Source organism: Mobula hypostoma, chromosome 10 (genome assembly GCF_963921235.1).
Source record: "Mobula hypostoma chromosome 10, sMobHyp1.1, whole genome shotgun sequence".
NCBI classification, from domain to species: Eukaryota; Metazoa; Chordata; class Chondrichthyes; order Myliobatiformes; family Myliobatidae; genus Mobula; species Mobula hypostoma.
The window spans coordinates 15,954,808-15,970,940 of record NC_086106.1 but is presented as its reverse complement, the minus strand read 5'-3'; the positions used below and the strand labels follow the sequence as shown (position 1 = coordinate 15,970,940).

The window sequence follows — 16,133 nt, the reverse complement described above, 5'->3', positions numbered from 1 at the left end:
AACTATACAAACATTCTCTCAACTCTGTCTGGGCATTTCAATATTTCCCCCATCCACCTGGCTTCACCTATCACTTTCCAGTTTGTCCTCCTTCCTCACCATCTACCTTTTTATTCCAGCATCTTTCCCCTTCTTTTCCAGTCCTTATGAAGCCTTGGCCCAAAATGTCGACTGATTATTCATTTCTATAGACAACATACATCAAAGTTGCTGGTGAACGCAGTAGGCCAGGCAAACATCTATAGGAAGAGGCGCAGTCGACGTTTCAGGCCAAGACCCTTCGTCAGGACTAGCTGTTTGACTTGCTGAGTTCCTCCAGCATTTTGTGTGTGTTGCTCCTTTCAACATTCAATAGGTTTCAATGCAATCCACCTTCATTTTCCTAAACAGCAAATATAGGCTCACAGCCATCATATGCTCCTCATACATTAACCCTTTCGTTCCCGAAATCATTATGAACTCCTCTGGACCCTCTCCAGTGCCAGTACATCCTTTCTTAGATAAGAGTCCCAAAACTGCTCACAATACTCCCAAGTGCAGTCTGACCAATGCCTTTTAAAGCCTTAGCATTACATCCTAGTTTATTTTATCCTAGTCCCCTTGAAATGAATGCCAACATTGCATTTGCATTACTTACCTCTGCCTCAACCTGCAACTTAACTTTTAGGAAATCCTGCACAGTGACTCCCAAGCCCTTTTCCACCCGATTTCAGATTTTTCTCCCTGTTTAGAAAGTAGTCTATGCCTTTATTACTTCCACCAAAGTGCATGACCATTCGCTTCCCTGCACTATATTCCAGCTGCCTTCCATTTAAGGGGAGCAAACTGCACAGTATTCGGCCAGAGAAATCAAACCAGAACGAGCACATGGCTTCTCAAGGTCTGATACAGGTTGTCATTAATTGCATATACGCTGCCAGGTGACTGGTATCTGCCAACTCTGAGATGTACTGCAGCCAGAATGAACAGCCCGCTATTATATTACAGCAGGAATTGAGTTTTGTGGATCACTATCTGGTATTTTGGCAGAAATATCTTCTTTCTGTGGTAGTCAACTGTGCCATATGCATTCGAGCTATCAATCCAAATTAGACAGGACAAAGGGCATCTACTGACACGGACCATGACTGAATACAATGGGAAGAAACCATGCTGCCATAGACAATATGACTGAAGGGCAGGTGACTCTGCCTAGATTGCTCTGGAGGAGCTCTGCAGAATGAGTGTGGAGGTAGCAGGATTCCTAGCAGTCTGTTCTATGTTTCATAGCTGCTTTGCATTCTTCCAGTAAACTTTAACAGAGTAACAGAGTGTCATGAAGTTGTACAGTACAGAAAGAGGCCATTCAGCCCATCATGTCCATGCCAACCATAAAGTACCTATTTATGAACACTTGGTCCATAATATGCCTTGGCAATTCAAATGATCTCCTAGATACTTTTTAAATATCCTCGGTCTCAGTCTCCACCAACCTTTCAGACAGTGTTGTCCAAACTACAGCCGCTCCTCAGATTAAAAAAAGTCTTCCTTGTATCCATTCTTAAACCCATAATCTGAATCTATGCCCTCTGATTAAATGTTTCCTCTGGTATGGAGAAATGTTTACTACTGTCTATTCTATCATGATACTCATAACTTCTTCCACCTCTATCAGGTCCCTCTTCACTTTCCTTTGCACAAGGAAAAACAAGTTCAGCCTGCACAGTCTTCCTCATATTACAGCACTGCTTCTGAAGTATCAGATGAGTAAGCAAACTATTCAAAGGTGGAAAAGCAATGAGGTTGTCATGGTGAGGCATATTAATTTCCTAAAACGGACTGGGATTGCCTTGGTGCAAAGTACTCAGATGGGGCAAAATATGTTAAGTGCTTCCCAGATAGTTTTTTGAGACAATATGTAGGAAGTCCTACCACAGAAGAGATGATACTGGACCTCATCTTAGGAAATGAAACAAGGCAGGTGCTGCAAGTATCAGCTGGGAAACACTTTGGAAACAGTAACCACAATTGTCTCAGCTCTGAGGCAGCTATAGAAAGGCTTTAAGAATAAGCCGGGAAATTATAGGCCGGTAAGCCTGATGTCAGTTGTGGGTAAGTTACTGGAAGGTACTTCATGTGACAGGATACATAAGTGTTTGGATAGACAAGGCTGATTAGGGATAGTCACCATGGGTTTGTGTGTGGTAGGTCATGTCTAATCAATCTTATAGAGTTTTTCTAGGAGCTTACCAAGAAGGTTGACAGTAGGCATTATCTACATGTATTTTAGCAGGGCCTTGGCAAAGTCCCACAAAGGAGGCTGGTCTAGAAGGTCAAGTCACCTGGACTAGTCTCCCATGTAGAACTTTGTAGGCAATTGGATTCAATATTGGCTTAGTGTGAGAAGCCAGAGAGTGGTAGTAAATGGTTGACTCTCTGAGTGGAGGCCTGTGAATAGTGGTGTGCCACAGGGATCGATGTTGGGTCCATTGTTGTTTGTCATCTATAGTAATGATTTAGATGATAATAAGACCATAAGACATAGGAGCAGAAGTAGGTTACCTGGCCCATTGAATCTGCTCCACCATTCAATCATGGCTGATCCTCTTTTTAATTTCCTCCTCAACCCCAGTTCCCAGCCTTCTTCCTATAACCTTTGATGCCATGTCCAATCTGCCTTAAATACACACAATGACCTGGCCTCCACAGCTCCACGTGGCAACAAATTCCACAAATTCACCACCCTTTGGCTAAAGAAATTTCTCCGCATCTCTGATCTGAAAGGGTGTCCCTTTATCCTGAGGCTGTGCCCTCTTGTCCTAGACTCTCCCACCTTGGGAAACATACTTTCCACACCTACTCTGTCTAGGCCCTTCAACATTTGAAAGGTTTCAATGAGATCCCCCCTCATCCTTCTGAATTCCAGCGAGTACAGACTCAGAGCCATCAAACATTCCTCGTATGATAACCCCTTCATTCCTGGAATCATCCTTGTGAACCTCCTCTGGAACATCTCCAATGCCAGCACATCTTTTCTAAGATGAGGGGCCCAAAACTATTCACAATACTCAAGGTGAGGCCTCACCAGTGCCTTATAAAACCTCAGCATCATATCCTTGCTCTTGTATTCTAGTTCTCTTGAAATGAATGCTAAAATGGCATTTGCCTTCCTCACCACCGACTCAACCTGCAAGTTTACCCTCAGGGTGTTCTGCCCAAGGACTCCCAAGTCCCTCTGCATGTCAGATTTCTGGATATTCTCCCCATTTAGAAAATAGTCCACACATTTATTTCTAGTACCAAAGTGCATGACCATACATTTTCCAACATTGTATTTCATTTGCCACTTTCTTGCCCATTCTCTTAATCTGTCTAAGTCCTTCTGCAGCCTACCTGTTTCCTCAACACTACCTGCCCTTCCACCAATCTTCGTATCATCTGCAAACCTGGCAACAAAGCCATCTACCCGATCATCTAAATCATTTATATACAGCATGAAAAGAAGTGGTCCCAACACCGACCCCAGCGGAACACCACTAGTCACTGGCAGCCAACCAGGAAAGGAACCTTTTATTTCCGCTCACTGCCTCATCAGCCAATGCTCTAACCATGTTAGTAACTTTCTTGTAATACCATGGGCTCTTAACTTGGTAAGCAGCCTCATATGTGGCACCTTGTCAAAGGCCTTCTGAAAGTGGTGAACTGCATCAGCAAATTTGCAGATGGCACCAAGACTGGGGGCATAGTGGACAGAGAGAAAGGCATGATCCTGACCAACTAGGAAACTAGGCTGAAAACTAACAAGTGGAATTTAATGCAGATAAGTATGAAGTGTTGCACTTTGTTAAGACAAACCAGGGTAAAACTTAAGCAGTGAATGGTAGGACTCTGAGGCATCCATTAGAACAAAAGGGACATGGGAACGCAGATTTATAATTGCTTGAAGGTGGCATCACCGGTAGGTCACAGGTTGAAAGAATACAGGAAAGCTCACAGGGATGTTGCTGGGACTTGAGGTCCTGAGTTATCGGGAAAGGTTGATTACGTGAGGACTTTAGTCCTCGGAGCACAGGAGATTGAGGGGAGATTTTGTAGAGGTATACGAAACTATGAGTGGTATAGACAGGGTGAAAGCATGCAGGTACTTTCCCCTTAAGTTGGGTAGGACTACATCTAGGATTCACAGGTTTAGAATGAAAGGTGAAATATCTAAGGGGAAATTTGTTCACTGAGAGGCTGGTGCAAGTGTCAAATGAGCTGACAGAAAAATTGTAAGATACAGCTTCAATTGTAACATGGAAGAGAAGTTTGGATAGGTACGTGGATGGCAGGGGTATGGAAGGATATGATCTGAGTGACTGAAGGGCCTGTTTCTGTGCCCTGTACTCTGTGACTGCTAAGCATACCACATATCTTGATATTGCTCTCCTGGTTTCTTCCCCAAGTTCGCTCCAACAACCTTTATACTTCTCAAGGGATTCAGTTAATCCAAGCTGCCTTTATCTGACTTACACCTTCATTAAAGCCTCAATAATGTTTGGGATTTTCCCTAATTGCATCTGCCAGTTAAAAATCATCAATCCTCTATGCATCCTAATTTCTTCATTAAGTACTGCACTCTCTATACTCCCATATGGGCCTCCTTAATTTTCAGTACTGTACACCTTCTATCCACTTCTTAAAAAACAAATGCCAAATGTCCTTTGATATCCAGAAGTCCCTGGAATCGTTATTCTTAACTCTTACCCTTACAGAGCAGTGGTTACAGTCTTTCACCAATAAGGCAGCTGGCATCATTTTGGTTCTCTTAAACAACTCATAAAGCCCAAACAGCTGGTGGTATCTCAATTCAGAATCCACGATAGTAAGTTACAACATTAAGGACCCGCTTCAAATGGGGCCCTGTTGTGGAAACGAGGCTCTCATAGATTAGGGTCGGCATCTTACCTTGGACATCTTGCTTTTGCTATCCGCGATGAGAAATGACATGTTGTTGATTTCATTTTGCACCACAAAGTTCTGCTCCTCCCGTTTGAAATTCTGAGGGGGCAAAAAAAATTAAATTTTCAGAATCTGTCAGTGAACTTTCACCATGTCCTCACAGGTGTCGTAACTCACTTAGGGCATGTTAGGGAATAAATTTGCTAAGGAATTTCATTTAAAGTTGGTCACAAATAAATTGGATATGGACTTTGAAGTGACTAGAGGATAGCTTTATTCATGAATAACGGAAGAGTGGCTCGCTAACAGTGTGATTGCCAGCTCTTCCTTGTTGCCAGAACTGTTAGAGAAGTTACTCAAATACACCACTCGGACAGTTTCAGACTTCGAAGTAATGAGAGCTTTATTCACGACATCGTGGGGAGTGGAACCACCAACAGTGAGTTTTGAACTCCAAATAATACAGGGAGCACCGCTCCTTTTATACATGCATAAATCGATTGCAAAAGCAAAGTTTGTTTGACTTCCTTGTGAATTACAAAATATAAGCTAGGTTTTGGATGCTGTTGGGGGGAGGGTGGGGGGGGGGGTGACCTGATAGAGGACAACCTAGGTGATCAGGTCTCTGGCACTGAGCCTGGTTCCGTGGTGCAGAAGGGAGAGAAGATGAGGAATGCGGTAGTCATAGGGGATTTCATAGTGAGAGGAACAGACAGGAGATTCTGTCAGCCTGTTAAGAGACACCCGCATGGTGTGTTGCCTCCCAAGTGCCAGGGTACGGGATGTCTCGAATTGGGTGCAGAGTATTCTGAAGGGAGAGGGTGAATAGCCAGAGTCTTGGTACACGTTGGTACCGATGACATAGGTAGAAAATGGGAGGAGGTCCTGAAGAGAGAATTCAGGGAGTTGGGTAGGAAGCTGAAAAGCAGGACCTCCAGGGTAGTAATCTCAGGACGTATGAGGAACGTCTGGCAGCTCTTGGGCTGTATTCCTTGGAGTTCAGCAGTATGAGGGGGGGATCTCACAGAAACATTCCGAATGTTAAAAGGCCTGAAAAGATTAGATATGGCAAAATTATTTCCCATGGTAGGGGAGTCTTGGACAAGAGGGCACAACATCAGGATTGAAGGACATCCATTTAGAACAGAGATGTGGAGAAATTACTTTATTCAGAAGGTGGTAAATCTGTGGAATTTGTTGCCACAAGTGGCTGTGGAGGCCAAGTCACTGGGTGTATTTAAGGCAGAGATAGATAGGTTCTTGATTAGCCAGGGCATCAAAGGGTATGGGGGAAGGCAGGGGAGTGGGGATGACTGGATCAGCCCATGATTGAATGGCGGAGCAGACTCGATGGGCCGAATAGCCTACTTCTGCTCCTATATCTTATGGTCTTATAACAAACTATGCTACTAACTGGTTTCCATACTCTTTGTCTAGCAAAATCTTTAACTCAATCTTGTCCTTCACGGGGCAGCATTGTTCTTTCTAGACAAAGAGCCTGTCATTTTGAACTGAGCTAAGCAAATATTTCTTCTTGCAGAGGGATATGAATCTCTTAGAATCTCTGCCCCAGTAAGTTATGGATGCTAGGTCGTTAGGAATATTTAAAGTGGAGGAAGCTAATTTTTTTGATATCTGAAACAGAAGGTGCAAGCTATGCCCTGATAGCACCAGAGGTCAGGAATGAATCCTGGCTCTCTGGTGGCATGAGGCAACAGTTCTCCTTGTTGTGTCACTTAAGCTTCTCATAAATAGCCCAATGTTTCAGTACACTACGACTCTTCAGCCAGTAAGTTAATTAGTTGAAACACACTGAGCATTGAGTAACCATTGTTCCTAGTCAGATAGGACCATATAAAACACAGGCATGATGAAAATGGGGAAGGACCAGCAGGAATTAATGCATTCCAAATATTCCACAGCAACTAAAAGAAATGCCAGTGACTGATTCGATCAATGCACCCTACTCTCTGCAGTCCTTTGAGATCAAAATGTGCTACCTTGCACCTAGCCCCAAAGACTAGAAACACAAGTTTATGTTGATTTCCGTGTGGCTGGGGACGTAATGGTGGGGCTGGAAACGTTTGATGGGCAGCAGTGATGGGTGGCAGAGGACAGTTGGTGGTTGAGGGGATGGAACTGGAAAGAATGAACAGGGATGGTTGGTGGTTGAAGGGATGGTACCGGAAGGAATGAAAGGGATGGTTGAGAAGGGGGAGAAGAGTTGGTACCTGGGGGAACCAGAAGGAGTAATGAATGGCACGAGGAAAGGGGAAATCAGGAATCTGGCATTGGTTGGAAGATGGGGGAAATCTGAGGGAGTTTGGTAATAAGTATAGATGTAAGGCTGGAATGTATGGAGAATGGGGAGAAATCATTGTTTATGGAATATTTCGTGCCTGACCAGCTTCACACACCTTTTCTGTTGCCACATACACAGAAAAATAGAATGATTTATACAGACGCCAAACCACTCGGGTAGAAAGGTGCATATTTAGATGGGAATACAGCAATATGCACTTTTGAAACGGACTTCAAATTCATTTTGCTTTACATAACACTCACTGGCATTTATTGAAACCAAAGTTGACAGTAGTTTATGGCCTGTTTCCCATCTTCAGGTTAACTTGTCCTAGAGACAGCCACATATAAATATCATTCCATTTTCCAGATAATATATCAACATCAGATACTGAAAATAATTAAATAGGGGTGTTAAACACTTTATATTAAGCTTTAAAACCAAGTTCAGTTTGGTGTAATTTTTCACAGGACAAAGTAGCTGCTATATATTACCTTTATGCCAGAATTAAGTTGCAGGGAGATGAAGAAGTAAAAGCAAAGCAATGATGGAACCACCAACATGTGGAGCCTCATACTTTGATACCATTTGCAGAACCTTGCGAAACTTACATGTGACTTCGACCACAGGATAAAGATGTCTCCCACCATTCTGAAAAGCTCTTCGGCATCGGGGTTTGGTTCTGTTAACCACTTGGCTCTGTGACAATAAGCAAAACAGAAAGATAATAAAGTGACGCGCAGAGAATGCTGGAGGAACTCAGCAGGTCAGGCAGCATCTATGGAAATGAATAAACAATTGATGTTTTGGGCCGAGACCACTCTTCAGGACTGGAAGGAAGGGGGAAGATAACAGAATAAAAAGGTGGGGGGAGGAGAAGGAGGATAGTTAGAAGGTGATAGGTGAAGCCCAGTTGGTAGGAAAGGTAAAGGGCTGGAGAGGAAGGAGTCTGATAGGAGAGGAGAGTGGACCATAGGAGAAAGGGAAGGAGGAGGGAACCCAGGGGGCTGTGAGAAGAGGTAAGGGGCCAGAGTGAGGAATAAAAGAAGTGGGGACGGGGTGGGAAAATTTTTGTAATGGATGGAGAAATCGATATTCATGCCGTCAGGTTGGAGGCTATTCAGACAGGATATAAGGTCTGCCCAGAGGTTGGTCTCATTGTGGCACAAGAGGAGGCCATGGATCAACATGTCAAAGCGGAAATGTGAATCAGAATTACAGTGTTTGGCCTCTGGGAAGTTATGCTTTTGGAGGATGGAGTGACGGTGCTCGACAAAGAGGTCTCCCAATTTACGATGGGTCTCACCTATGTAGAGGAGGCCGCTGTGGGATCACCAGCACAATAGATGACCCCAGCAGGTTCACAGGTGAAGTGTTGCTTCACCTGCAAGGCCTGTCTGGGGCCCTGAATGGAGGTGAGGAAGGAGGTGAATGGGCATATATAGCATTTTGCCTGCTTGCAGGGATGTGCTGGGAGGGAGATTAGTGGGGAGGGATGAATGGACAAGGAAATCTCGGTAGGAGTGAACCCTGCATTAAATGTTGGGGGGGGGAGCGAGGTAAAGATATGTTTGGCAGTAGGATCCCTTTGGAGATGGCCGGAAGTTGTGGGAGAATGATGTGTTGGATGAGGAGGCTCATGGGGTGGTAGGTAAGGACAATAGAAACTCGTATCACTGTCAAGGCGGCAGGAAGACGGGGTGAGCACATACATTTGAGAAATGATGGAGAAAAGGGTGAGGGCAGCACCAATAGTGGAGAGAGGGAAACCTTGTTCTTTGAAGGGTAGGACATCTCTGATGTCCTGGAAAGGAAAGCCACATCCCAGGCAGAAATGAAGGGCCTGAGAAAAGGGAATAGCATTTTTACAGGAGGCTTGGGTGGGAAGAGGTACAGCCAAGGCACTGTGGGAATCAGTAGGTTTATAAAAGATGTTGGTTGACAGTTTCTCTCCAGAGATGGAAACAGAGAGATTGAGAAAGGGAAGGGAGGTGTCAGAAATGGGACCAAGTGAATTTAAAGGCAGGGTGGAAGTTGAAGGTAAAGTTGATGAAACTGGTGAACTCAGCATGGGTGCATGAGGCAGCACCGATCTAGTCATCAATATAGCAGAGGAAGAGTTGGGGATCATTACCAGGGAAGGCTTGGAACATGGACTGTTCTATGTCGCCAACAAAAAAAAATAAACAGGCATAGCTGAGGCCCCTCAAGTTCGGAGAAAGTGTGAGGAGCCAAAGGAAAAACTACTGAGGGTGAGGAGATGAAGTTCTGCCACTTAGACGAGGGTGGTGGTGGAAGGGGACTGGTTGGTTCTTTTATTGAGAAAGAAGCTGAGACTGAACCGGGGGGACAGAATGGAGATGAAGTATGATGACACAAGTTCAATGGGCAGGAGCAGGCAGAGACAATGGGCCTACCTGGCCATTCATGTTTGTTAAATACTGAACTATTACACAAAAAGCAAACTTCTGTTCAAGATGAAGAAATCAGCACTAAATGAGGGTTCTGCTTCAAAACCATGTTTTTAATTCCAATACATTAATTCTGTTTCAATCTGCAAAATGTGTGTTAACAGTGAAATTCCATCAATTGAATCATAAATGGTGTTGGCCAAAACTGTTCCTACAGAATAAAGCTACATACAAAGATTGGCCACATGAATAACAACCTAGGTATCCCATTGGGACTTTCCTTGTGCGAGAGGCAGAATTTGTCAGGTGCATCCAGGAGGGTTTCTCAAATCAGTTTGAGAAACCAACGAGATGAGGGGCCATGTTGAACCTGTTATTGGGAATTGAGTCTGGACAGGTGACTGACCTTTCCCTGGGAGATGAATGAATGAATTATTGATTGATTGAGACACAACACTGAGAAGCCCTTTGAGCCATGCTGCCCACCATTCCTCCATTTTAACCCTAGCCTAATCATGGGACAAATTACAATGACCAATTAACCTATCAACCAGTACATCTTCAGACTGTGGAAGGAAACTGGAGCACCTGGAGGAAACCCACTCAATCATGAGGGGAACATACAAACTCCTTACAGGCAGTGGTGGGAATTGAACCTGGGTCACCTGTACTTCAAAGTGTTGTGGTACCCACTACGCTACACGCTACCCTCAGTTAGGGAACAGCGTCCAGAATGTAAGTTTTAAGTATGGACCTTGCGAGAATATTAAATTGGAACAGAGCAAATTACAAGAGTACAGGGTAGGAACTAGGGAGAGTTAGTTGGGAATGGCTGTTTTTGGGAAAGTCCACACCGGATGGGATCAATGGCATGGAGCACAGGATATCTACATTCCAGTAAGAAGGACGGACAAGGATGGCAAGGTAAGACAATCTTGGAAGTCAAAACAGGTGGCGAATTTAGTCACGAAGGAAAAGGATTTATATGATGGAAGATAAATCCAAGCAGAGCCCTTGAAGATTACAAATAAGCTAGAAAAGAATGCAAGCAGGGAATTAAGAGGCACAGGGATACCGGGTTCAGTGGTAAAGCTACAGGAGCCACTGCCTCACAATTCCATTGACCTGGGTTCAATCCTGACCTCTAATGTCCATTAACATGGAAAGAGTGAAGAAGGCGAATGCAATGTTGGCATTCATTTCTAGAGGAATAGAGTATAGGAGCAGGGATGTGATGTTGAGGCTCTATAAGGTGCTGGTGAGACCTCACTTGGAGTACTGTGGGAAGTTTTGGTCTCCTTATTTAAGAAAGGATGTGCTGACGTTGGAGAGGGTACAGAGAAGATTCACTAGAATGATTCCGCGAATGAGAGGGTTAACATATGAGGAACGTTTGTCTGCTCTTGGACTGTATTCCTTGGAGTTTAGAAGAATGAGGGGAAACCTCATAGAAACATTTCGAATGTTAAAAGGCATAGATATAGAGTGGATGTGGCAAAGTTGTTTCCCATGATGGGGGAGTCTAGTACGAGAGGGCATGACTTCAGGATTGAAGGGCGCCCTTTCAGAACAGAAATGCGAAGAAATTTTTTTAGTCAGAGGGTGGTGAATCTATGGAATTTGTTGCCACGGGCAGCGGTGAAGGCCAAGTCATTGGGTGTACTTAAGGCAGAGATTGATAGGTATCTGAGTAGCCAGGGCATCAAAGGTTATGGTGAGAAGGCGGGGCAGTGGGACTAAATAGGATAAAATGGATCAGCTCATGATAAAATGGCGGAGCAGACTCGATGGGCCGAATGGCCTACTTCTGCTCCTTTGTCTTATGGTCTTATGGTCTTAAATATACAAGGATGTCACTGGGACTTGAGGGACTGAGCTGCACAGATTGGGGCTTTATTCCATTGGGGTGTAGGGGAATACAGGATGTTATTATAAAGGTGTATAGATCATGAAGGGCATAGTTAGGAATAGGAGGTATATAGGAGCGAGCTGGTTGAGTGGAATTGCAACAACAACCTCACATTCAGTGTCAGCAAGACCAAGGAATTGATTGTGGATTTTAGGAAGGGGAAATAGGGAGAACTCGTACCAGTCCTCATTGAGGGGTTGGCAGTGGAAAGGCTGAGCAGCTTCAAGTTTCTGGGTGTCAACACCTCAGAGGATCAACACACTGTGGCAATCACAAAGAAGGCATGCCGAGCTTCTACTTCACAAGAAGCTTCAGGAAATTTGCTACGTCACCAAAGACTTGTACATTTCTATAGATGTACAGAGGAGAGCATTTTGACTGGTTGTATCACAGTCTGGTGTGTAGCCTCCAATGCCCAGATCACAAAAGGCTGCACAGGGCTGCAGACTCAGCCAGTTCTATCATAGGCACAACCCTCCCCGCTGAGGTTATCTTCAAGAGATGGTGCCTAGAGAAGACGACCTCCATCATTAAAAACCTTCACCACTCAGAACATGCCCTCTTTATGTTAATACATCAGGGAGCAGGGACAGGAGCCTGAAGACCTACACTCAATATTTTAAAAACAGGTTCTTCCTCTCCATCATCAGTCAGTGAACTCATAAACACTACCTCATCATTTGTCTTTTGCACTATTTATTTATTTCGTAACTTATAGTAATTTTGATGACTTGCACTGTACTAATGCTGCAAAGCAATGAATTTCATGGACCCATCATATAAATATAATTGCAAAGAAAGCATGACAGTGCCTCTACTTTCTTATGAGTCCGTGGAGATTTGGCATAACATCAAAAACTTTGACAAACTTCTGTAGACGTGTAGTCTCTATTTCCTGAGGAGACCGAGGTCCTTTAACATCAGCCGGACGATGCTGAGGATGTTCTACGAGTCTATGGTGGCCAGTGCTATCATGTTTGCCGTTGTGTGCTGGGGCAGCAGGCTGAGGGTGGCAGACACCAACAGAATCAACAAACTCACTCGTAAGGCCAGTGATGTTGTGGGGATGGAACTGGACTCTCTCACGGTGGTGTCTGAAAAGAGGATGCTGTCCAAGTTGCATGCCATCTTGGTCAATGTCTCCCATCCACTACATAATGTACTGGTTGGGCACAGGAGTACATTCAGCCAGAGACTCATTCCACCGAGATGCAACACAGAGCGTCATAGGAAGTCATTCATGCCTGTGGCCATCAAACTTTACAACTCCTCCCTTGGAGGGTCAGACACCCTGAGCCGATAGGCTGGTCCTGGACTTATTTCATAATTTACTGGCATAAGTTACATATTACTATTTAACTATTTATGGTTCTATTACTATTTATTATTTATGGAGCAACTAACAAAAACCAATTTCCCCAGGGATTAATAAAATATGACTATGACTATGACTAGTGGAAAGTGTGCAGACTGGCTGCATCACAGCCTGGTATGGGAACACCAATGTAGTGAATTCGGCCCAGTACATCATGGGTAAAGCCCTCCCACACATTGAGCACATCTACATGAAAGACCCAGGCCATGCTCTTCTCTTGTTGCTGCCGTCAGGTAGAAGGTACAAGAGCCTCAGGACTACCACTGGGTATCTGAGTAGCCAGGGCATCAAAGGTTATGGTGAGAAGGCGGGGGAGTGGGACTAAATGGGAGAATGGATCAGCTCATGATAAAATGGCGGAGCAGACTTGATGGGCCAAATGGCTGACTTCTGCTCCTTTGTCTTATGGTCTAACACCACCAGGTTCAAGAACAGATACTACCCCTCAACCACCAGGCTCTTGAACAAAAGAGGATAGCTACACTCATCTATTGAGATGTCCCCACAACCAATGATCTCACTTTAAGGAATCTTTATCTTGTTATTTCATGCTCTCGTTATTTATTGCCATTTATTAATATCTGCATTTGTACAGTTTGTTGTTTTCTATACTCTACTTGCTATTTCATTGATCCTGTTTACAGTTCTAGTCTATAGATTTGCTGAGTATGCCTGCCCCAAAAAGAATCTCAGGGCTGTATATGGTGACATATATGTACTCTGATAACAAAATTTATTTAGAACTTTGAGAGGAAACATGCCTTCCTCTGCTTTGCCTGGTTGTTACCCTTTCCTCACCTGCCTGAGTAGTCTTTACCACGGTGTGGCCATGGCACCAAATGTGTCAATCAGTATCACGGATACTCCATAACTGGAGTTGGACAGTGGCTATATCGGGAGACACTTCCTGAGCATGTAGTTGCCATGGATGCAGGAATTGTCCCCGACTCCCTTATCGTGCAGGAGGTGCACTCCACAAGTTTGAGGTCTGCTGCCATGAACTACCACAGCTCTTGGCAGTGCTTTAAAGCCATTAACTGGAGTCCAGCCATTCTCCTCACCTCTCAGCTGCTGGACTGAAGAAATTTGGCCCGAGGTGTTTAACATAAAATTCAAGGTCAAACTTGCTCTAATTAAACATTTAGATGGTAGATCAGCCTGAACCCACCTCAGTGGGTGCCGGATCATTATTTTCAAATTTCCCCAGAATAATGGCATGCTTACCTGTTATTGTCCACATAACGAATCAGCAGTGGATACAAAGCATACAGATCACGGCAGAGAACAGAAAACTCGTCTCGAATTAGTAATTCACTTTCCACAACGTCTCCCTTGCCCTCCATGCGCAGCTGATCCTCCTCAGCCACTACTTTCTTCGATCTTTTCTTTAGCTTTTCCATGGTAGGGATGAAATGGGATTTCAACAGTTCAGGCTTGGCCTTGCTGATAATTGGTTGTGCAAAAACTGGAAGGAGAGAAAAAGAAATTACTTGGAAATAAGTTTTAACATATGGAGCCATCAGCGTTAACAAACTTCCACATTATTGGGTTTGCCATGTGGCTCGTTCAGTGCCTAATTTATGTTCTAGATCAATTTAATTTAAAAGATTCTTTATATTAGTAAATTTATGTTTTCTTCGTAAACACAAGAGATTCTGCAGATGCTGGAAATCCAGAGCAGCACACAAAATGCTGAAGGGACTGAGCAGGTCAGGAAGCATGTATGGAGAGGAATAAAACAGTTGGGCCAAGACTCTTCATCAGGACTGGAAAGGAAGGGAAAAGAAGCCAGAATAAGAAGGTGTAGGGAGGCACAGGCTGACAGGTGATAGGTGAAGGCAGGTGAGGGGGAAAGTGGGTGGGAGGTGGAGAGGGGGATGAACTGAGAGGCTGGCAGGTGATAGGTGTAGAAGGGCTGAGGAAGAACAAAACTGATAGGAGAGGAGAGTGGATCATGGGAGAAAGGAAAGGAAAAGGGCACCAGAGGGAGGTGATGGGCAGGTGAGGAGAAGGGAAGGGGTATGGGAAAATGGGAATGGAAAAAGAGAGGAGAGGAGGAGGAGAAACTAGAAAAAGTTAGAGAAGTGATGTTCATGATGTCAGGTTGGAGGCTACCCAGACAGAATATGAGGTGATGCTCCTCCAGCCTGAGTGTGGTCTTATTGTGACAGCAGAGGAGGCCATGGCCCTCCATGCTTTCTTCACGGGGCTTTTGATAGCATTAATTTCTATAACTTGAAAAGATTTATAATTACCTCTTTATTGCATTGGATACCTATTTCTTGGAGAATATTCAACTTACACTTGAAATAGTTTCACACATACTTAACTGGACACATATATCACTATCTGTTAAAAAATCGTCATTGCAAATGCAAGCAAGTGGGAGCAAAACAGGAAATCTTCTGGAAAATTCTCAGACATTATGCTGCAGTTAGAAGAGTGAAAAAAATGTAGAGTCACCAGGGAAGTCAAATTTGTAAGTTAGGTCCAAGTATATAAAATTTAATAAGGGGGAACAGGCATCTCCTCAGCCGCAAGCTATATTTCGTAGTTAACACCTGGGCATCACCAAAGCAATAAGGCCACAGTTACTGAATTAGGTTCTTAATAGAAAGAGGTACCCACTTCAGTAAGAGACCCTTCATTCTGTAACTATTACATATTCAACCAGCTCCTTCAGTATCAGAATTCCCCATCTGTCCACTTATAATGAAGACCTGCTCACAATCCTTGGGCATTACAACCTGTGAAAGTTATAAAGCCAACTTGCAAACAATAAGGTCTCACAATTGGCACTGTAACAATGCTGTGTTAATCTGTTAAACATAATTGATGAAGAGCCAACATATTAACAAGGACACTGGAGATCATTTCCTTACTCCTCTTCAAGATGGCAGCACGAGACCTTTACATCTGACATGTTGGGTTAATACAGCATATCCACTTAAAAGATGCTCGCCCACCACTGCACGAGAGCGGCCAACTAGATCTGCCTGGCACACGTGATGAGGAATTTCATGAGCCAAATCTGAACTAAAGACAAAGTTAATACTAAAAATTAAATAAAATATTTCTGTTAGATTAGTGGGTTACGACCGAAGGAAAAATGGTTGGAGTAGCTGCAAAGGTGTGTCAAAAATCAAACTTTAAAAAATTAGTGAAAATAGTGAAAAAAAAACTGCCAATATTTATAAAAATATATCTACCAGAAAA

At 43.8% G+C, this 16,133-nt stretch overlaps 1 protein-coding gene across 8 annotated transcripts in view; it reads right to left on the bottom strand.

Moving 5' to 3' along the window:
* LOC134352669 (ryanodine receptor 1-like) overlaps positions 1–16,133 on the bottom strand; it is a 581,514-nt gene that overhangs the window by 159,392 nt on the left and 405,989 nt on the right. For all 8 annotated transcript variants that reach the window (XM_063060038.1, XM_063060039.1, XM_063060041.1 and 5 more), the window contains 3 exons: positions 14,142–14,382; positions 7,834–7,921; positions 4,927–5,019 (listed from right to left, as the gene is read on the bottom strand). In XM_063060038.1, the coding sequence (XP_062916108.1) occupies positions 4,927–5,019; positions 7,834–7,921; positions 14,142–14,382 (422 nt within the window). The remainder of the gene's footprint in view (positions 1–4,926; positions 5,020–7,833; positions 7,922–14,141; positions 14,383–16,133) is intronic.